This window comes from Dicentrarchus labrax, unplaced genomic scaffold (assembly GCF_905237075.1).
Source record: "Dicentrarchus labrax unplaced genomic scaffold, dlabrax2021, whole genome shotgun sequence".
Classification (NCBI taxonomy): Eukaryota; Metazoa; Chordata; class Actinopteri; family Moronidae; genus Dicentrarchus; species Dicentrarchus labrax.
Genome location: NW_026136710.1, coordinates 21,702,091 through 21,721,815, shown reverse-complemented (window position 1 = coordinate 21,721,815; position 19,725 = coordinate 21,702,091). Strand labels below are relative to the sequence as shown.

The 19,725-nt window shown below is 40.0% G+C and overlaps 1 protein-coding gene and 1 long non-coding RNA gene across 2 annotated transcripts; one reads left to right on the top strand and one right to left on the bottom strand.

Annotated features, from left to right (window-relative positions):
- Positions 1-5,242: 5,242 nt before the first annotated feature.
- On the bottom strand, positions 5,243-19,432 carry ccni (cyclin I). Its single transcript, XM_051413537.1, has 9 exons — positions 19,283-19,432; positions 12,436-12,570; positions 10,768-10,842; positions 10,521-10,661; positions 9,385-9,513; positions 9,108-9,209; positions 8,631-8,769; positions 7,962-8,191; positions 5,243-6,923 (listed from the first exon to the last, which is right to left on the bottom strand). The coding sequence occupies exons 1-9, from the start codon at positions 19,394-19,396 to the stop codon at positions 6,732-6,734; spliced, it is 1,257 nt and encodes a 418-aa protein (XP_051269497.1). The 5' UTR covers positions 19,397-19,432; the 3' UTR covers positions 5,243-6,731.
- On the top strand, positions 6,830-8,275 carry LOC127371014 (uncharacterized). The gene is made up of 2 exons (XR_007886340.1): positions 6,830-6,957; positions 7,916-8,275. It is a non-coding gene; the product is annotated as an uncharacterized LOC127371014 (long non-coding RNA).
- Positions 19,433-19,725: the final 293 nt, after the last annotated feature.

Here is a 19,725-nt window from a genome sequence, read left to right as displayed (position 1 = left end):
CCCAAAAAAGACAAGAGGCCAAAAAACATCAGATGTCAAAAATATAACTGCAAACTTTGATTAAAAATACTTTTAGTCAAATGATTAAATTTAGTTTTTTTTAAAAAGTGATGTAAAGCATTTTAATTTTTTTTACTTCTTAGTTTTCTTGTTTGTTTTTTGTCTTTTCTACCACCTGATTGGAGGCTATAGAGAAAGTATCAAGTTATGTTTATATATTTCACTGTTTTGCTCTCCAATTTAATTATTTACTATATTGTTTACTGATCTTGTTACTTGATTTCTGTATTGTCTGGCAACATTTTACTGCCTTTTGTCACCTTTTGGGCTCCATACATTTACAACTTTTTTGTCTGTCAGTACGCAGGTACTCCTCACTTGGATTCTTCCTCATTTCATGAGCAGCCCCCCTGACCAAAAGTAAGTAGAGTTTTTCAGATCAAGTAAAACAATTAAGGAATAAAGTATAGGTAATATAAAATAAGTCTGCAGCTACATTTTATTTTTTTCTCAGGCCCAGATTCACTTTGTGGCAGTTGGTTGTGCGTTATTGGACTAACAGAAATTAGCACAGTATTGACTAAGGTAGGGCGGCCTTATGTCAAAATCTAGTTTTTAGACCTTTATTGTCTTAGAGCTAGGCAGTCCAAAGCGGGGCCAGCAGGCTAGCATGTCTGGAGCGTTATTTAGCCCCCTTCCAAATACCTCTGACCTCAGGATATCTGAATAAATATGGGTTATATGGGTACCCACAAGTCTCCCCTTTACAGACATACACACTTTATGCTAATCCCATGCAGTATTTTGCATGTGATATAAATGTGGTAGGATCCTTCATTGTGGATTATCTTTCATAATCTGAGCATGGTGGGCAGAATGATACTTTGTGCAGGAAGTCAGTCAGTTATGGGAACTTGGGATTCACCATTATCCATCTTAACAATACAAAACAACAGGTGTTTCCTTTTGACCCGGGGGACAGCATCAAGTTTCAGTTTTGGCGGTCCAAAGGAAAAAGTTTAGGCACTCCTGCGCCGACATGGTGCAGATTCCAAAATAAAATGGTGTTTGTTCAACCACAGGTTACATGACACACAGAAACCTGTGGGCTGGGTAGGACTGGTATCGGGACTGTGTGTACAGTTATAATGTACAAACACACGTGAACACCACCTCAGTGACATTTAGTCTCATTGGATCATTTATTTGTGGATCCACCCAGCAGTTATACCGCTGTATTGTTAACACTGGTTTTGAGACTGGTAACAACATGTTTAATCTGTAAGGAGAAACACTGCAGGCTGCAGGACATGTTGGCTCATGATCCTGTGTGTGTGTGTGTGTGTGTGTGCGCGCGCTCTTGTAGTTGTAACTGTCAGAAATAGTTTTAGACTTTGAGATTAAGGACATTTTGTCTCGTCATGAGCTCTTCAAAGGGCTGTCTGAGGGGTTGGGATTTGGTTTTAGGGTTCAGGTTAGATTCAGGTTTAGGTTATGGATTATGTTATTGAATTTTCTCACAAGTATAGAAGCAAGAGTGTGTGTGTGTGTGTGTGTGTGTGTGTGTGTGTGTGTGTGTGTGTGTGTGTGTGTGTGTGTGTGTGTGTGTGTGTGTGTGTGTGTGTGTGTGTGGTTTTTGTTTGAACAAGCTCAGCTGGGCCAGTGTGTACATTCTGAAGCAGCAGGTTAGAACTGTGGTGTATATGGAGTTACATAACACTCTACACTCTCTCATATCAAATAATAGGCTTTATTGGATTAAATGGTACATTAAGTGAAATGATATATTAATAAATATTAAAATTTCAAAACAATCACAAGACAACAAACATTAATGCAACAGTCCCCCCAGGATTGTGTGATTGCAAGAATTACCTCAAATTCATCCAATCCTTGCAATTTTTTTTTTGCGATTTAGACCAATCATTGCAGTCCACTGTACTATACATCACCAAACTACTAGCGATTTTATTCTCGCTGGAACAAGCTGCTTTCAATTTTTAATAAAGCCTAAAAAAACTGCAACTATTATAGCAATTTTTACTTTTTCCCGCAGTCTCATTGCAAATACAAAACATAACATGCAACCTTTTAGAAAAGCTGCTGTGAAATCGGGAAATTTAGGCCACAACAATTCCATAAAAGGCTGCAAAATCCTGGAGGGACAGATAAAATTACTGACTTTTAGGCCAGTGGTTCCCAATCTGGGGCTTGGAACCCCACTATTTTTTTACGATTTTAAAATGTTTGTAATTAAAACCAAAGAGCTAACTAATAAATGGCCCCAGTATGTATGATTGTTAAATTAAAGAAAAAACCATACATACATAAATACATACATAAACGTGTAATAGTAATCCAAAATTGCAGTTTTATACAAACCTCAGTTACTGCATTTACTGTACAGCTTTAATGGTGCAGCCTATCAGGCGTTCTGTACTGTTATTGTTATGCATTGACTATAATATGAAATATCCATAAAATATGTTTTCTAATTTGCTTTGTGCGATTTTCACAACGATGGAAAAGGGGTCCCTTGAGGAAAAAGGCTGCAGTGATGTGCGAGGCTTGGTGTGTGGAGATCAGCACGTTGGTGTCAAACAGATAATTACTGGCAGGGAGCCTGAGCCAATGCATCCGGCTGGAACAATGGAGGACCCAGCCTCTGGTTAGGGCACTGCAGGGAACCAAAAAAGGTTATATTCTGTAATAATCTGTTTATTAAAATCTAATACAAGTCTGTTAATGTCTTGGAGGAAAAAGAGAATGAATGTTTTTTGGAATCTATAGATAGCCTAGTTAGTGTAACCAGGATAAAAACACCATGCATTACAATACAAAGGATGTTTGTGTATTGTGTTTGTATTTGTCAACCTGGGAGTGGGAGCTGGCTGTGTAGGAGGAAGTACGGTAGCCACAATCTGGCGATACAATACGTACAATGATCTTGTCCAGTCTTGACTAAAAGAACTCAGGCCCTTTCCCTGATTAAATTAATATTAAAGTCAGCCACATTAAGGAGACTCAACACTAGTAGCTACCTGCTGTTGAGGTTCGGCAAAATATAGAGGATTTGATTTGTTTTTTCACAGCAGCCATGTTGACGTGAAATAGTAGGGTAGTTATTACCAGTAATACTAATTAAGGTTCCGTTCCATTTAGTGTAGCAGAGCCTTTCCAGTGAGCCAGCATGTACAGTAGCAGCAGCCTGACTCTGTTTGACCTGAATGGAACAGAAGCTTTGTTGGTGATATGTTTAGTTTCAGTATAATCCATGAAGACAGCGTCCATCGGGTGTGACGGCATTTGAGGAGTTTTTTCAGTCGTTACCAAAGTACCTACACAGTTTGCTGTTTGTTGCTGGAGAGAGTGCAGTTACCTTCCAATAATATTAAACATGAGCTGCTTCATATTTCCCTCACCCATAGTCCAACAACGGTTCCTTAAACGCATCGCCATATAGCACTGACCAGTTATGGGTGATTGTGGGAAGAAACTGGGTTTTATTCTTCTATTACGTAATATTTTAGGATGGAATCTAGTTTTATAAAAACATATTTAGGGAAAATATTTCAGAAAGTATAGAAGAGACACACATTAAAAGATAGTCTGATGAAGTCCTGAATGAGCTGAACATTTTGAAGTTTAAATGAAGTTTCTGTGTTGAACAGTGTTGAAATAAATAGGTGCCAAAAATGAGGAAGAATAAGAATAATAAAGCAAAACTGAGAACATAGTTTGAGGAACTGTAGGTACTTAAAGCTGCGGTACCTTTAAACTGAAAGGCAGTAATCACTAGGGTTGGCTACCTGTTTTCAGGAAACATTCAAGTTGTAAAAAGTCCAAACTCCTCCTACTACCACAGTGCTCGCATTCTGTAATAGTTCCCTGTAAACAGTATGCTGTTCACATGGTTTCATACTAATGTTTCAGACATACTAAAAAGATCATAACACTACATAATAATTATTAATATTTATGTCAAGTTGATCATCAAACTTGCTACCCTCCAGACATCAGAGCCTAAATCAGAGGAGCAGACCTCACCAGTCCCGTTATCTTCCCACTCTTCAGCTGGTAGATACATATTGTGTTTGACCAGGCGGACGAGGCCCTACAAGGCCCGAGGGTTCACAGGCCATCCGACTACTTCTGCTGCCATTCAGCTTGTGGGGTTGATGGGAGGGGCTTAGTGAAGTGATGCAAGGCAGTGAAGCTTTTGCATAGATTAGCAGGTATTGCCTTCTGCAGCTTTAATTAAATGAAGTGAATGAAGAAGACTGTGTGATATGGTCCTGGGTCTCCACATGAGTGAATTATGTGGTTAATGATTAACTACAGTTTTAGTAAGCAACCTGCACCAGAATATTCCACACTGAATGCATACAGTCATTTACTGTCAGTAAAACCAACTGTGTTGTATTTGGAGCGAGTGCGAGCCATCAGTGTGCTCAGCTAATACAGCAGAATGTCGCTCTGACACAGTCTCAATATGCAGTCAGCCTCAGGAGGAATTATAACCTTTCAGTAAATCTGGTGAACTATTTGCTAATTCTAAATAGTTTTCTCTCCTGTGTTTATGACTTAAAAACAGGTGGGAAAATAAGGTTTTACCAAGACAATCTTTCTTAAAAGTTCCTCAGTTGTTATTTGTTTCATCTGTGGAACAGGTGGGGAAATAAAAAGTACATCTGAGAACAGGTTTTTTCCTCCAAGTGTTTGCTGTTGTAATCCTTCAGCCACAAGAGGCTAAAGTGCACCACCCCGTGTTCTAAATAGGAGTAGAAGCTTCCAGGTGAATTTTTCATTAACTCCAAACACAAGGTATATAGTGTGATAGTAAGTTATTGAACATTACTGTCATGTCTTTCTTTGAGCTAGAAATACATGTTAATCAGCACTGAGAGAAATTCACTCACTTGGAAGAAAACGTGAATGACCTATTTATAAGTGGTGCACTCTTGTGGCCAAAATGAGTATTACAACATAAAACACATTCACCTATTTTCAGACTCATTATTTTTTTAAGGACCTTTGAAAGATTATCCTGGCAAAACCTTTTCCACCTGTTCTTGAGTCTTAAATACCATAGAAAATAATTAAGATAAGACTGAATTAAATGGATTATTAATTAAATGCCAGATTTATTTCTTATGTGCCTCTCAGGGCTTCTATAGAATAGACAAAACTAAATGTAAAAGATGAATGTATTTGTATGACACAGTTAAGACAAAGAGCGGGATCAGTTTTCATACGTTATTTATTGGTACCACGTTGTGTTCAGGGACCTGGAGCAGCCACCAGCAGCTCCCGCAGCAGGAACAACAGAGCTTTTTTGCAGAATTAAAATATATATTAAACAGAACTTCAAGAGATAAAAACAGCATGTTGTTTTTAGATTTTTTTTTTTTTTTTGAACATCAAAGTGAAGATTGTCACTTGTCTCCTTCTGAAGCTCAGACACCAACTCAAAAACCACATTTCTGTCTCTTAGCTTAATATTAAAATGCTTTAAATAACTCAAGGTTGTTTTATGTACTACAACGTTATTCCCGTTGGCTAATTCAACACAAACGACATGCAGTCTGATTTTTATCAGAGCCTGGCTCAACTTTAGGTTGGTCATAAAGCCTGGTTGTTACTGTTATTGGGAAATGATCAATATCTCTGTCTGTAAGGTTAACAGGACCCTTTTAGCTTGATAAGCCTGTTAGTCCGGATTACTTAAACCGGGTTTAAAAAACAGGGCTCTGATTGGACAACCAGATTTACGTGGCAGCTTCAAAGAGACTTTTTCGTAGGTGAATAAAACAACCTGAGAAACTTTCATTCAGTCAAGCTATCACAACAAGCTGAGAGGGAAGGGGAAAACAGAGGGATTCATAGGAGGGATGTTTATATTAGCATCTTATTAACAATCAAATTGCACTTCACTTAAAAAAAAAAAATCTGGGAGAGTAATACAGATTATCATCTACAAAAACATTCATACAGAGTGAGGAAGGAAAGAGGAATAAAAACATAAATATGTGAAAGAAAAGAAAAGATTCTAAGATATGAACAACAAATATAAGTTGACAAACAATGACATTTTCAGTAATCTTCCACAACAGGACAGAGAGTGAGACACTGGGGTTGAGAAGTATATTCTAGGTTTTTTTGAAGGTTACTTTTCTATTTATACTTTTTTTAAACCTTTTGTAATACTGTATTTGTGTTCAACAAATAGAATTAATAAGATAGTAGCAGCAGCTTTTTTATTTTTTGAATGTTTAATTTTTTTTGGGCTCTGTTTTCCAGTTGCAGGGGATGATGGGAGCTGACCTCAGGGCTGCTGAACAACTCGGGCTCACACTGGGGTCGTTTGCACTGAAACCAAAACCATCTTAACCACCAACACCATCTGTAACACTGCTTCATTTGTATTATAACATCAATATTTTCTTCTTCTCCTGCACCTTCCATCAAACGCAGTGATGTAACAGTTGTCTCTGGCAACTCTGATAGGCAACATTTCCAGAGGAGCTGCCTTTATATTGCTTTTTTATGCGAATGGGAACACTGAATACAAGCTTTCTCTGACTTCATTGCCTATTACTGAATGACTTGCCCATCACTGTTGCCAAAAGTTAGATTTGAACACTTGGATTTGAGGAGTTTAATCTGAAAGTGAAACAGGAAGAAGATGTCAGTGTGAAGGTGGTTTTGGTAAACAGGTTGCTGTTTGGTCTCTAGGAGGCACTGACTGGCTGCAGAGGCGGGCAGGGGGAGGAGCTGCCTTCCTGTCGGGATAACAGGACACTGCAGACACCCAGTCCTCCTCCACCTGTTGGTGTTGCCCCCTCCTGGACAGCGATGGTGATGTCTTCATTGTAGAGGCGTTTGATGCCGTCATAGAAGTCATCCACCTCCATCTCCTCCACCTGGACAGACAGACAGACTTATATTGTGACTCAGGTCTAGAGCTCTAACTAACCATTATTTTCATTATCAGTTATCAGGATGTCCCAATCTGATATCAATGATCAGTATCAGCTATACTGAGCTTTATTGATCTGATCCAATCTTTTGTTTTCCGTCAGCTGTCACACAGCTGCTTTTATACACAATGCAGCCATCATCAACTCTCTCCTCCATGCTGAGAGCCTGGGGCAGACAGTGGTAGAGAGCTGACACAGCCACACTCACCAGGCCAAGTAGTAAGCAACAATAGCCAAAAAAAAATTTAATTAATGTAATCTGCGCAAGAGATGGACGATGGAAATAAACAGTCAACAGAATACAGTCAGTTCATTCAGGTTAAGGCTGCACCTGCAAAACTGGAACTCCTTCCCGACAGCGACAAGATTAAAAACATTACAGAGGGTTTCTTTAATACAGTATTGTATAAAACAAAATAAAAAACCCATTAAGGAACAGCTTTGATGTAGGCTTTTTTTCTCTTAATGCAATGCAGAGATATTCAGTTGTCAAGCATATACATTGGATTGATTTTTTATGACTTTAATGTACTTGAAGTGTGCATTATCTAAAAAATAATTCCTGATCAGGACATCCCTACTAATCAGTCAAGTCTTTGGTCCTTAAAAGGAAGTGTTGTGTTGGCTCTCTGCTCTCTCACTGACACAGAGCTCAGAGTGGAGAGGCAGACAGCGGAGAGAGTTGACGATTGCCGCATCGTGCATGAAAGCCTTGTGAGTAAAAACAGCTGTGTAACAGCTGAAAAAAGATCGGATTGGATCAATAACACTCAATATAGCGGATACAATTCCTTAAAAAATGCCTTGTTTGGTGCCAATACAGATGGTTGAGACTGGATCAGAACATCCCTAACTAAACAATTATCCAAATTGTTGCTAAATTAATATTGAGTTGATTAACTAATCATTTCATCAATCATTTTGTTCCCCTCTAGGCCCTGCAGTAAGTTGTTTAAGTGTTTTTTTAAGGGGTAGGGTTACCTTGCGCTTGGCGGAGGCCTTGCAGCGCAGTGTGACCTTCTGCAGGTGGTTAAGATGACGGAGGTGTTTGGGTGGGGAGAGTAGGGCTGGGATGTTGCTGTTGGTGGAAGAGACGGAGGTCCAGGGCTGTTGCTTCCCCTCCTCCCTGCCAGCAGGTGTCTGTGGCTGGGAGGGGGCAGCAGTGACGAGGGTGTGGTCCCTGGAAGACTCGGCATCAGAGGTGATGATCCCTGGAATGTTCCAGAAATACTTTAATACTTATGTACATGTACTGAATATTTTCAAGTAAATAAACATACATCAGTGCAGCAGAACCAGACATATCAGATATTTTATTCCACACATTCTTCTTCCTTGTTAAAACCCACAGTTCAACTTGATTGAGTTTTGTGTATGTTACGCTAGTAGCGGCTAATGTAGCCTCAAGCAGCAGTAAGGAACAGGCTACAGAGGACTGGTAACTTCACACTCCTCCAGAGCTACAAAAGGCTTCATACCACTTTTGTTACATATGCACTTCAAGTAGAATCTGACCAGTGGCAGGCACTAAGAATAACTATATAGAAACAAAGAAGACCATCAAGCACGAAGACTGGCAATGTAGGTCATATAGTATAGAGGCATCAGAATTAAACTGAGACAGTTTCATAACTCGTGTGTTTAACATACCCAGTGTGCAGGGGGGGAGTGTGGGGTCCTGCTGCAGGGGTTGGTAGATGTAGACAGTGTTGGGAGGCAGGGAAGCTCTCAGTGTGGACAGACTACGAGCCACCAGCTCTCGACTCCGAATCAACTCGGAGCTGTCGATCTGAGAGAGAGGGAAGAGGAGGAAAGAAGAACTGAATGATTTTTGTCCATATCAAAAAGCAGGTCTAGAAGAGGTTTCTGTGTGTTTTTGCTCTCACCCAATGCACCTGTTCAGTGACCAGATATTCTAATTTCAAGTCCTGTTTTTATTCTGTTTGATCCATTTTGAGGAACTAAATGAAACAGGAGTTTCCTCTTTGCTCAGAAGTTCAGCGTGTGCTTTCTGCTGCTTCACCATCAACACTTCTGTTTATTTGCTTTGGTCATGTGACTGAATATTTAGAACTTCTTATTGGCCACAAGTTATCCCTAATAAATGAAAGAGTGTGAGTCTGGTACCTGTGCCTTCCTCAGCAGGTCGATGGTTAGAGCCAGCCAGTCAGGACAGCAGGTCTCCAGCTCCAGGGTGATGAGGGCCAAGGCCAGCATGGATCCTCTGAGCTACAGGAACACATGAGGGACAAACTTCAGGCAGGCACCAGATGTATGAAAACCTGAACCTCAGAGCTTGATTAGCCTCAGTGATGTGTTCGAAAACAGAACATGCTTTAAATCGTCCACTGAGGAGCAGAGCTATTTACCGTGCAGAGTAAAGTGAGGATATGTGTGTGTGTACCTGTAAGAGTGTGTGGTCGGCCAGGCAGTGGTAGAGCCGGCGTGTGAGCAGGGTGAGGTGCTGAGAGCGGTTCAGTCCCAACATGGCGTCCAAAAACCCAGAGCGACACGACAACACCATCGCATGGAACTGTGGGTAAGGTAGTAGAGTTGGAGAAAAATAATCAATGAGTCTTTTTAAAAATTAACGTACATTTTTTAAAAAAGTATTATGTTTTGTTCCAATAATTAGCCAATTGTAAAATAAACGATAAAATCAGGTTGAAAGCAGCTGAAAGTTGTGAAGCTCCAAAGGGTTTCTTCTGACCTTTTTACTATTTGTATTTGTAAGTGTTTCTGTTTGTAATACAGTACTTTATGTTGTTACTCATGATGCCATTGTTGGTGTTTAAAACAAGGATGGAAAAATCTGAAGGTCGCCCGTCTTTTTGACAGATGAACACTGAGGGTGATCTACGGTAATGTTAAGTGATTCACACCACAACACCGTCAATAACCATGAGTAGACCACCTTTCTTGAAAATTATATGCCATTAAATGTCTCATCTTTCAAAAATGAAAATGATAAGAATAGATTTAGGAATTTTTACAACCCTGACGAGAATGTCAACTTCTGATTGGTTCCATGGCAGATAGCGATAAAGGTAGAAATGTTGAGTGCTATGTAACATCTACAGATGGTAGGGATTAAAAACAGACTCCATTAAATTACCTACAGAGTGTAGATTTTACTACAGAACCTGATTTAATTCCCTGAAACATCACAGATAGAGAAACTCCTCTAGTTAAACTTGTTAAAGTAAAGTAAACTTCAGGGGCTGAAACAAAGAATAAAAATGTTATCCAGCAGGATGATCTGTAGGAAGGAGAGCAGCAACATCCTTTTGCCACCAGACGTCACTAGTACACTGATTAGAATCTACAAACATTCTACTGAATGAATGTTCAACGAGTAACAAATAAGCCAACTGACACGCACGCACACACACGCGCACACACACGCACGCACACACACACACGCACGCACACGCACGCACACACACACACACACACACACGTTTAACTTTGAAGTCCACTAAATGTAGTTCTGATCATGTCATACACGGCGAGGAGTGTGTGGGGGTGTGACTGACGTACGATGTGCAGGAAGTCCAGTGCTGTGGCGGTGTGCAGATCCCAGTTCAGTTTATCCAGGATGATTCTCTCCATCCTCAGGATCTCTGATGGAGAACAGCCACAGCTGCTGGAGGCAGCCAGCTCCTTCAGAGAGGGCACACACTGAGACACACACACACACAATTACCTAAACTGTCCTCATACAGTCAACTGCACGTATCTATTGTCTGCTTGTGCGTGCATATATGTGTGTTGTGTTTGTGTTTACCTCATCCTCCTCACAGGTCTTAGCAGCGAGGAAGAAGCAGGCGATGGCGATGCAGCGCAGGTACTTTGGACGAGCCTGGAGACAAACAAGCCCATTAATCCATAAAGTGTTTACAGTTTTACAGCAGTGTGCTGGGGACAACCTGACATCTGCTGACAAGTCTGTTGGAATACTGTGGCCATGTACAAAGTGGGATCAACAGACCAGGCACATGTGTTACTAATAACATTAACAACAACTGCATTTAGGTTATCTGTTTCCAGGTTCCTTGTATTGTGCACGCTCACAGTTATGGCATAGTGGGACACTTAATGGAACTCGTTAAGGTTCTCAGCTACACCTTTCCTGCTATGACGATTAAAAATGGCTGCTGTGAAAAAGTAAGAATTTTGATTAGTAAATCAGCCGTGATATATTTTTCCCTTTTTCCACCAAGCAGTTCACATTAGAACGGTTATTTTTTCGTCTCCATTGTCAAAAGTTGTGGATGGTACCAATAGCACCACTCTATTCTGTCTGGTTTTTCATTTCCCTTCTGTTGAAGCTAGCACACTCAACCGGGGCAGTGAGGTGGAGTTAGAAACCCTTCAAACCGCTGACTGGTCAGAGAGAATTTGTGCAACCAGTGGTTTGTGCGCCAATGTACGGTTAAACTACCAACTGTGTGTGGTTAAACTACCTACTGTGTGTGCGTAATGATGAATATGAGAGAGAGAGAGAGAGAGAGAGAGAGAGAGAGAGAGAGAGAGAGAGATAAGTAGACAGTGAACACAGTGATGTTGTCAATCTGGCAGTAAATGTACAGTGTATGTTACAGTGGGTCAGTTATTAAATAGTGCAGCTTCAACCGTGCCTACATTTAAGGATACTGGTGGAAATGTAACAGATCTAAGGTTTATGTACGGGTTTTAAGGGTACTATAGCAAAAGTGTTATACGTCAGAAACGTGGCTACTGTAAACTACATTTGCGAGAACAGAAACAGTGATAGGGTAAGGGGTAAGGGATTAACAAACAGTCAAAGTCAACCGTCACCACCACGTTATGCTCTTATGAAGCAGGCAGCAGGATGCAGTGCTTGTGCTTGGAGTTGTTTTAGACAAGAACAGTGCTAGATGTGTTCTGAATACAAAACCTTTAAATATTATTAAATATTAAATGAAATATTACTCATTATTATTCAATTAAAGTCATAAAAGTAATTCTAATTAGTTCTTCAATCTCTGTTTGTAGCAAAGCAGTTTGTGTTAGTATTACAGCTGCACTGATCAATACCCACTTGAAGTGCACTGGATAATGCCTACAACGCCATTTCTTTCAGACGATTTAAAACATGAATCAGCATTTTTGTGGTTGACTGATGGGGGAAAAAAGCAGAAAGCACGAGTGAGCAGTCTTTAGTGATGAGGTAGCGGAGATCAAAAAAACGTCCTGATCTGACAGTGCATTCTGGACTGACACAATTCCTGTTCCTGTGTGAACGCAGACTCTCAGCTGTAAGGCAGCTGGAAGAGTCATCATAGTTGGATGCGGCAGTGGGCATCAAAGACCGCCCACCCCTAGTAAACTAAGGACAACCTGAGGGGCCCTGTCTTCCTTTTTGGGTTAAAAGCAGATCATTAATAAAAGCAGCTCTGTTCTGTTAGTAGTACTGGTGTTTTTTTTTTACCTTGATGGGAGTGAGGAAGCGGTCCAGGATACTAACAGCTAACACCAGGGTCTCTGGGTATAGCTGCAGTCTGCCGTGGAGCTCCGTCAACCATCGCACAGCCTCATCCCGCTGGCCCGGGGAGATGTCTGTATCCTACAACAAACAACAAGGTTAACAACATCGTCAACGGCCTCATCTCACTAAGCCTCAGGGATGTTTGTACTGAGCATTTGTTCTTGTTCAGGTTTCCTCAAGGGGACAATAACATGTCATCATAGTTGCTGAATTTATCCTCCTCCTCAAGACAAATTATATTTCAGCTCCAGTCTAGAAACAGGTAATAAATAAATAAATATTTAGCTTTTTAAGTAGTAACTACTTAAACCTTAAGTCTACTATGATATATGATGAAGAAAAGCAGCAAGTCCTCTCCCTTCAGAAGCTGAAATCATTTTCTGCACTATTTGTGCTTGAGAAAGGACTAAAATGATAGATCAATGATCCCCTCGATCAACTGACTAATTGTTTCACTTCTATTATTACATTGTCTAAGTCAATCCATTCTTTATGTCATTAAAAATAAAAGCTGAAATAAATAAATGTAAAATATTTGTCTACAACTCCCTTTCAGCCATTTCTGTGGATACATAATGATCCAAAAGCCATTTCTACAGCTAACTCAGTTTCACAATGAACATAAGGGAACCTATTTCTGGACAAACACAAGGGGAAACAAACAAAGAGGCCTCGAGTCCTGAGGAGCTTTCCTTTCTCTGAGACAGCAATGCTATTTCAAGGCAACACTTGGCCTGGTTTAAACTGCAGGGCCAAACATTGGCAGACAGGACTTAACTGAGTCACCTAGTTTCAGATGAGGACAAACAGTACCTTCCTAAACCAGCTCGACAACCAGACCAACCCGATCCAAAAACATTCCAGGAATTCCATTTGTTAACCATCTGACAGCTGAAACAACTCAGCTGATGATTCCTTGTCACAGGTTTCTATCCAATGAAAACACTGTATGAAGGGTGTTGTATGACATGTACAGCCTTTTAATTTGCATACTCAGTACGTATTTTTAAACTGAAGCTGGGAGGAGGGAACTCCTGTATCTGATGTTGGTTGGAAAGGGTGAAGGTGTTAACAGGCTGCAGATACAACAGAGTTTTGTTAGGAAAGTTTGAACACAACAGATGCAGACATACTATACAGTTACTGTAGAATTGTAGCTAATTAACTTTACGGTAGATATTGCTGCAACTTCTCAGTCATAAACTGTGGTCTCAATTCCACACACACTGGAACAGATTGTAGACTGTTAGTTGTTTCATAAACCTTTGATAAGGAGAGCGATAAAGAAAAACTCTGAGGTTACACCAGTCCATCTGTATGAGGGCTGGATGACGCAACCAACATAAATGTCTTGATAATTGTATTTCTTATTTGCCTCACTAATAATAATAATAATAATAATAATAATAATAATAATAAACTGTAAAAAATAAATATTATATTATCTATTAAAAAGGTATGTTACACCAAACACCAAAATTGTTAGCATTAGCACTAATGTTGCAAGCTTAATGGCTGTTGCTCACGCAGATAGTAAAGACTGCCATCACTCCCAATACAACTGAGGTGAGTGGGATTTTCAACTGTGGTGCTTAAAGCACTAAAAACTCAACAGCAGCAGTCTTTCTAGAAACACTGTCCCTCAGTTACTCAGGATAATCCCCACACACCACTGCCAACAGATCTCAGTACAGCACTCTGGTATGAATAGGTCAACTGTGGCTTGAATACATGTTCATTTGTGGGTGAAAGTGGTTTAGGATTGATGATAATAGCTGCTGTGAACACCAAATTATAACACCAAATTACAAGATGCTTTCACTATTCTACCAACCAGCTATAGCTTTACAAAACCACACGTAATATAAATATGATAGTTGTCAAGAGTTTATGCTGAGGCAGAAAAACCTACAACAAGTACTGGTAAAAGTGACCAGTATTTGGCTGCTCATGATGGTGTCATTGTCGGCCATACGGCAACACCATGTTGAACCTAGGCTAAAGGTGCTACTTTTTCCCCCTTTTTTTTGTTTCTTTCACATAAACATACAAATTATATAATTTAAAAAGCATCTTTGTAATTCAATAGAAATGTTTGTATGTGTAGTCAGAAATTTCCTGAAAAGGATGCCTATAATTCATTTTCCTGATTTGTCTCAGGCCTGAAATCACTGGTTCAGTGAGTGGAATGTGTAACGCTGGACTGGCAGCAGGGGCAACAGGCCCTGTTGGCCAACTAGTCTGCAACTTGACACCGTACAACCTCTCGGCTCTTAGCTGTCCAACCTAAAAAAAAACGGCCTACTTCCAGCATGTTTCCACTGCTGGACATAAAAGACAAAGTCTGTCAAGGTGACATCAATTTTCTACTGCTTGTCCAGAGCGCAGGGGCAGCTGCAAGGTAGTCCACACATTATTTCTCCTGAGCCACTTCTGTCAGCTCTTTCTGGGGGATCCTGAAGGGACATGCAGTCCTTGTGTGTTTTACAAGTTCAGGGCAACTGGAGCATACCCAACATTTGGCTTTTGTCTTCGACCTCCACATGACACTGAAGAGGTGTATCAGCTGACTACATCAAAATCCTGTTTCAAGGACATCTCTCCCTGGTTCCTTGTCACTGCAGAGCTTCCTCAGTGCCCTCATCCAGGAAGATGGGCAAAGCTTCTTCTTCCACAGTGGTTACTGCTGGTCAGGTTCAGAAGTTCCAGCCTAGGAAACATTCTGCCTCCTGAGTCAGCTGAGGGTTTGCAAGAAATAGGTTTGTATGACAAGGTTTATCTGTGGAAAAAGGGTGTTTTTCTGTGTTCTAGTCTATCAGAATTACTCCCATCTATCTGGCCTTTCAAAAGCCCTTGGACTTGTTGCTCGCCGACAGACAAGGTTGTACACAGAGCGAAGCTCCCTCCTAAAATGAGCTACTTCCCAGCAGCCATTTTTTTTTACCCTAGGAGAGCGAAGTGATAACCTACACTACTCTGGCCTACCTGGATATTCTCACCCTAACCAATCTCAGTCCTCATGCTTAAACCCAACCAACCCAAACCATCGAAGGCAACGAGTCAGACGGGTCATGTGCGCTGCGCTAACACTGGCAAATACTGTTTTAGAGTAGCGAATGCCAGCTCAGCTTTCTAACTCTCACTTGCAAGAGTGTATTTTACCCAGCAACACTGCGGCTGTATATGTGTCTCTGAGGTGGCCGACTGCCTCACTAGTTTACATGCTGCTAACTTGGCTGAAGCCACTGTTATCTGTCATATCTGTCTCAATGGCAACATTTACTGCCTTTTATTGGTCTCTTCGTTATCAACATCAAGTATAAATATTCAGGTCTAGGGCCTAGACAAAGAGGTGTTTGTTATTCTTCAAATAAAGTTGGATTTATTTGTATTAACTCAATATCATATCCAAAGTCTCATTAGGCTTCACTTTAAGCTGTTTAATGTCTTGGTCTTTGTTTAGGTTATTCCTGTGTTCACACAGATTAACCCTCTGCTAATTTCATAACCAAAGGTCATGCTGAGGAAAACATTTTCTGTTTGGTCATTGTTTTACATATCCAGACCCAGTGAATTTATTAACACTGGAAAATGACAAAAGTAGTGCCTGGATGGAGAACAAAGCTTTTCCCTGATTAGCCAACCTGGATCCAAAACCAGACAACAACAGATCAACAGGAGGTCGACTGTATTGCAGATTTAACTAGCAGAGACATGAACGTGCTGCAGTGACTCAGCAGCAGCAAATCTGGATTAACAGTCAGAGATTACCCCACTGCTAATTCCATTTCATTTGAACAGCACACTTTCAGATCAACTGTGAATAAACAAAGTGCAGGCAGCTACCATAGTGTCACAAGGGAAAAATAAAAATCCCACACACGCATGAGTGAAGAAAGGAAAGTAAACTAACTCAAGCATTAACCACCATCGTCAATACCTCATTTCTTGGTCACATCAGCCTTGTGATGATAAACTTTTACAGTTTATACATGCAGCAAATATTACCTTTATTTTCTATGTACATTGCCCTTTTTACATTAGTGTAGCACTGCAGGTTTCTCATATCCAGATTAGTGACGAGGGATACCCTCCTGCCAACCCTGTTACCTCAATTAGCATCAGATGAGGTTGCAATCACTACTACACGGGATGTTGAGGGCGAGCAGAATAGGTTCTACAGTACCGATGTAGGGTAGATGATGCAGGATAAAAACATGGAGGACAACTTCCTTATTGTCAGCCACTGTAGACGTGCCATTTATTGGAAGATAGTAGATAAAACTGTATTTCTTCTGCCGGGTTTCTGCAGATTTCAACAGGTTAAATTTCCGGCTTTTTAAGACCATTATCAATGCACTGACATGTACTGGCCAACAAACAGTAAGAACAATATGAAGGAATCAGTATTGATTCCATGTCAGTTTTGTTTTGTAGTTGTTACAGCGTGATCAACAAAACCTTTTCCCAAAACCACATTTAAAAGTGACACTAAAAAAATCTAACTTTATACAAGTAATGTTACCTTCATTAATCTAATACATTTTAAGTAGTGCTGTCAGTTAAACGCGTTATTAACGGCGTTAACGCAAACCCATTTTAACGGCGTCAATTTCTTTATCGCGAGATTAACGTTTGTTTAATTTTGTAGTTTTTTTCACATGCTGTTGCAACAACTAGTAACATTAGAAAAACTACAACACCACACCGGATCTAGCTAGACCGGAAACAAAACAACAGGCACGCTGCACACACAGAGTAGTAGACGTTACGTTTTGAGTGGATGGCGAGCGCGAGACGCCGAAATGGATGCCAATAATATTCTGAATGGAAAGTTTCCTTTTAAAAAGTTGCAAAATGGTTGATAAGAGCATTAAAATAAGAAAAAAAATAATGGGACAAAAAGAAATCAAGGGACATTTAGAATAGATAAAAATGTGTGATTAATTGAGATTAATTGCGAGTTAACTATGACATTAATGCGATTAATCGCGATTAAATATTTTAATCGTTTGACAGCACTAATTTTAAGATCTGTCAAACTCACATTTAAGACATTTTAAGGTCTAAAATTCTGATTATTGGATTTTAGACTTTTTATGACTATATTTGTTCCACGACAAAAAATAAAATCAATGCTCTGTGCATGCCAGTCCAGTTCTTCAACACCCAATTGGGAAAATCTTTTCTTTAGGAACCTAGCTCTGTGGACAGGGACGTTGTCATGTTGAAACAGGAAAGGGACAAACAACGTTGGGAGGACAACTATTGTCTAAAATATAATGGATGCTATGGCATTTACATTACCCTTCGCTGGAACGTAGGAACCTAGACCAATCCATGTAAAACAGACCCAGATCACAAGCTCACAAACGTATATGATTGGGCTATCCAAATACCTACCTATCATACATGTAAACATGAACCACAAAAAGATCAAATCTATGTGACGTGTTGTGACTACTGCAGGGCATCTTAGGTGCATTTGGACACCAGTATCAGCATTCAGCAGACAATGGACTCTATTTCTTATTTGTTTACCACTGGAGAACGGGGGAGGTAAGGGTGAAACAATGAAACCAGGGAGAACAACACCTCCACCAGCAGGCAAAAAGAAATCCTGTGTCATGTCACAGGAAGACTGCCATTCTGTAAAATATGTGACTGTGGAAACAAAATACCACGTCACAGTTACACAGAGAGGGCTGAAAACTGAACCTGGTAACCAAGCTAATGACCTTAAATGAAGTAACATACTGCTGAGTGGATTTCTAGAATATATAAAACTATATTTTATTATACATTATAGGCCTATTGCAATAATTATGGTGAATAAGATTGTCATCAAACATTTAAGCCAACATGATGCCAGAATAAACAGCAGGGTTTCCCCTACCATTACTATATTATCTGTTAAGGAATTAATGACTGACCAACAGCACTGAAAATGTAACTTAAACTAAAATCTTGAGAGGGCAAAAACAATGGGATTAAAATAAGATTATTATTATTATGAATAAACAGGAAGGTATGAAATCATTTCACAGGTATCACGAGAGGACACGCCCGTAAACCGGGTGAGACCAGTTGAGGGTGTGATGACTCTAACCAATCTGTTTCAGAATGTTTCGGAATGTGTCTTGAGACATGCAAACCGGGTGAGACCAGCTGTGTGGTGCTGTAATGAAACTAAACGTTTGTGTAAGAGGAGTCTTTGTTCATTGACTCACTGTGTTTCTGGTACATCATTGCTTTATGATTACATGTTATCTAGTGCTGAGTCTTGGATGCACCAGAGCTGGGAACACAATACTAACTTAATCCATCTCAGCAAGTCGATTCATGTATTCAGAGTTACAGCAAACATCTGCCAGTTTGGTGGAACTGTGTCACCAGTTTCCACCCACAAATCAATGTGTGTCATCTATTTTCTCAAATTTCTATCAATTCCAAATACAAGGCAAACAGGAATTTGCTTTTGAAAGGATTTGTTGTTGACCCTAGCAGTTCCACTGTTTATGATGCTTACAGTTTCAATAAACTGTTGCTAAAACATTTATGATCAGTTATACCTTTTGTGGTGTTAGACTGTTCAAATACCTGTGTAAGGTATTTGCTGTTAAAGTTATCATCTTGGGAAAACTATGACTATGTATGGATGCATCTATTTAAAGGAAGAATCAGTGTCCCAAACTGAAGCACCAGAATCATTTTCTCTCTGTGTCAAGATGTATTTTGTCCATGAAATGTTTTAGTTATTGAATGGCAGCACCCAGAGGTGAATCCTCACCTGAGAGGAGGGCTTCTTTGGCACGTAGATCCTCCACATCTTGGCTTCCCTAGAGGCGGCCTTTTCCAGAAGAAAAGACAGCCTCTGGCGTCCCCAGGGTTCGAAGAACTTCATTCTTTCCTCCCCTGGTTGAGCCTACCTCCCCACTGGATACAGCTACCTGCACAGGGACACATCAGAACATCACATACTGTAATCCATCCAAAACTGGTGAGCTTGAATTATACTACACAAACAATGCTGTTGACATAACTTTATGACACAAGTTTTGCATCAATATTCCCACTGTTTTTCTGCTAATACAACATTGGGGGTTGAGAGCAGACAGAGGTGTGAATGACAGTAAAATGTTATCATGGGCCCCTCATCAAAGGTTGCATATATATATATATATATATATATATATATATATATATATATATGCCACTAGTAGCTTTTCCCTG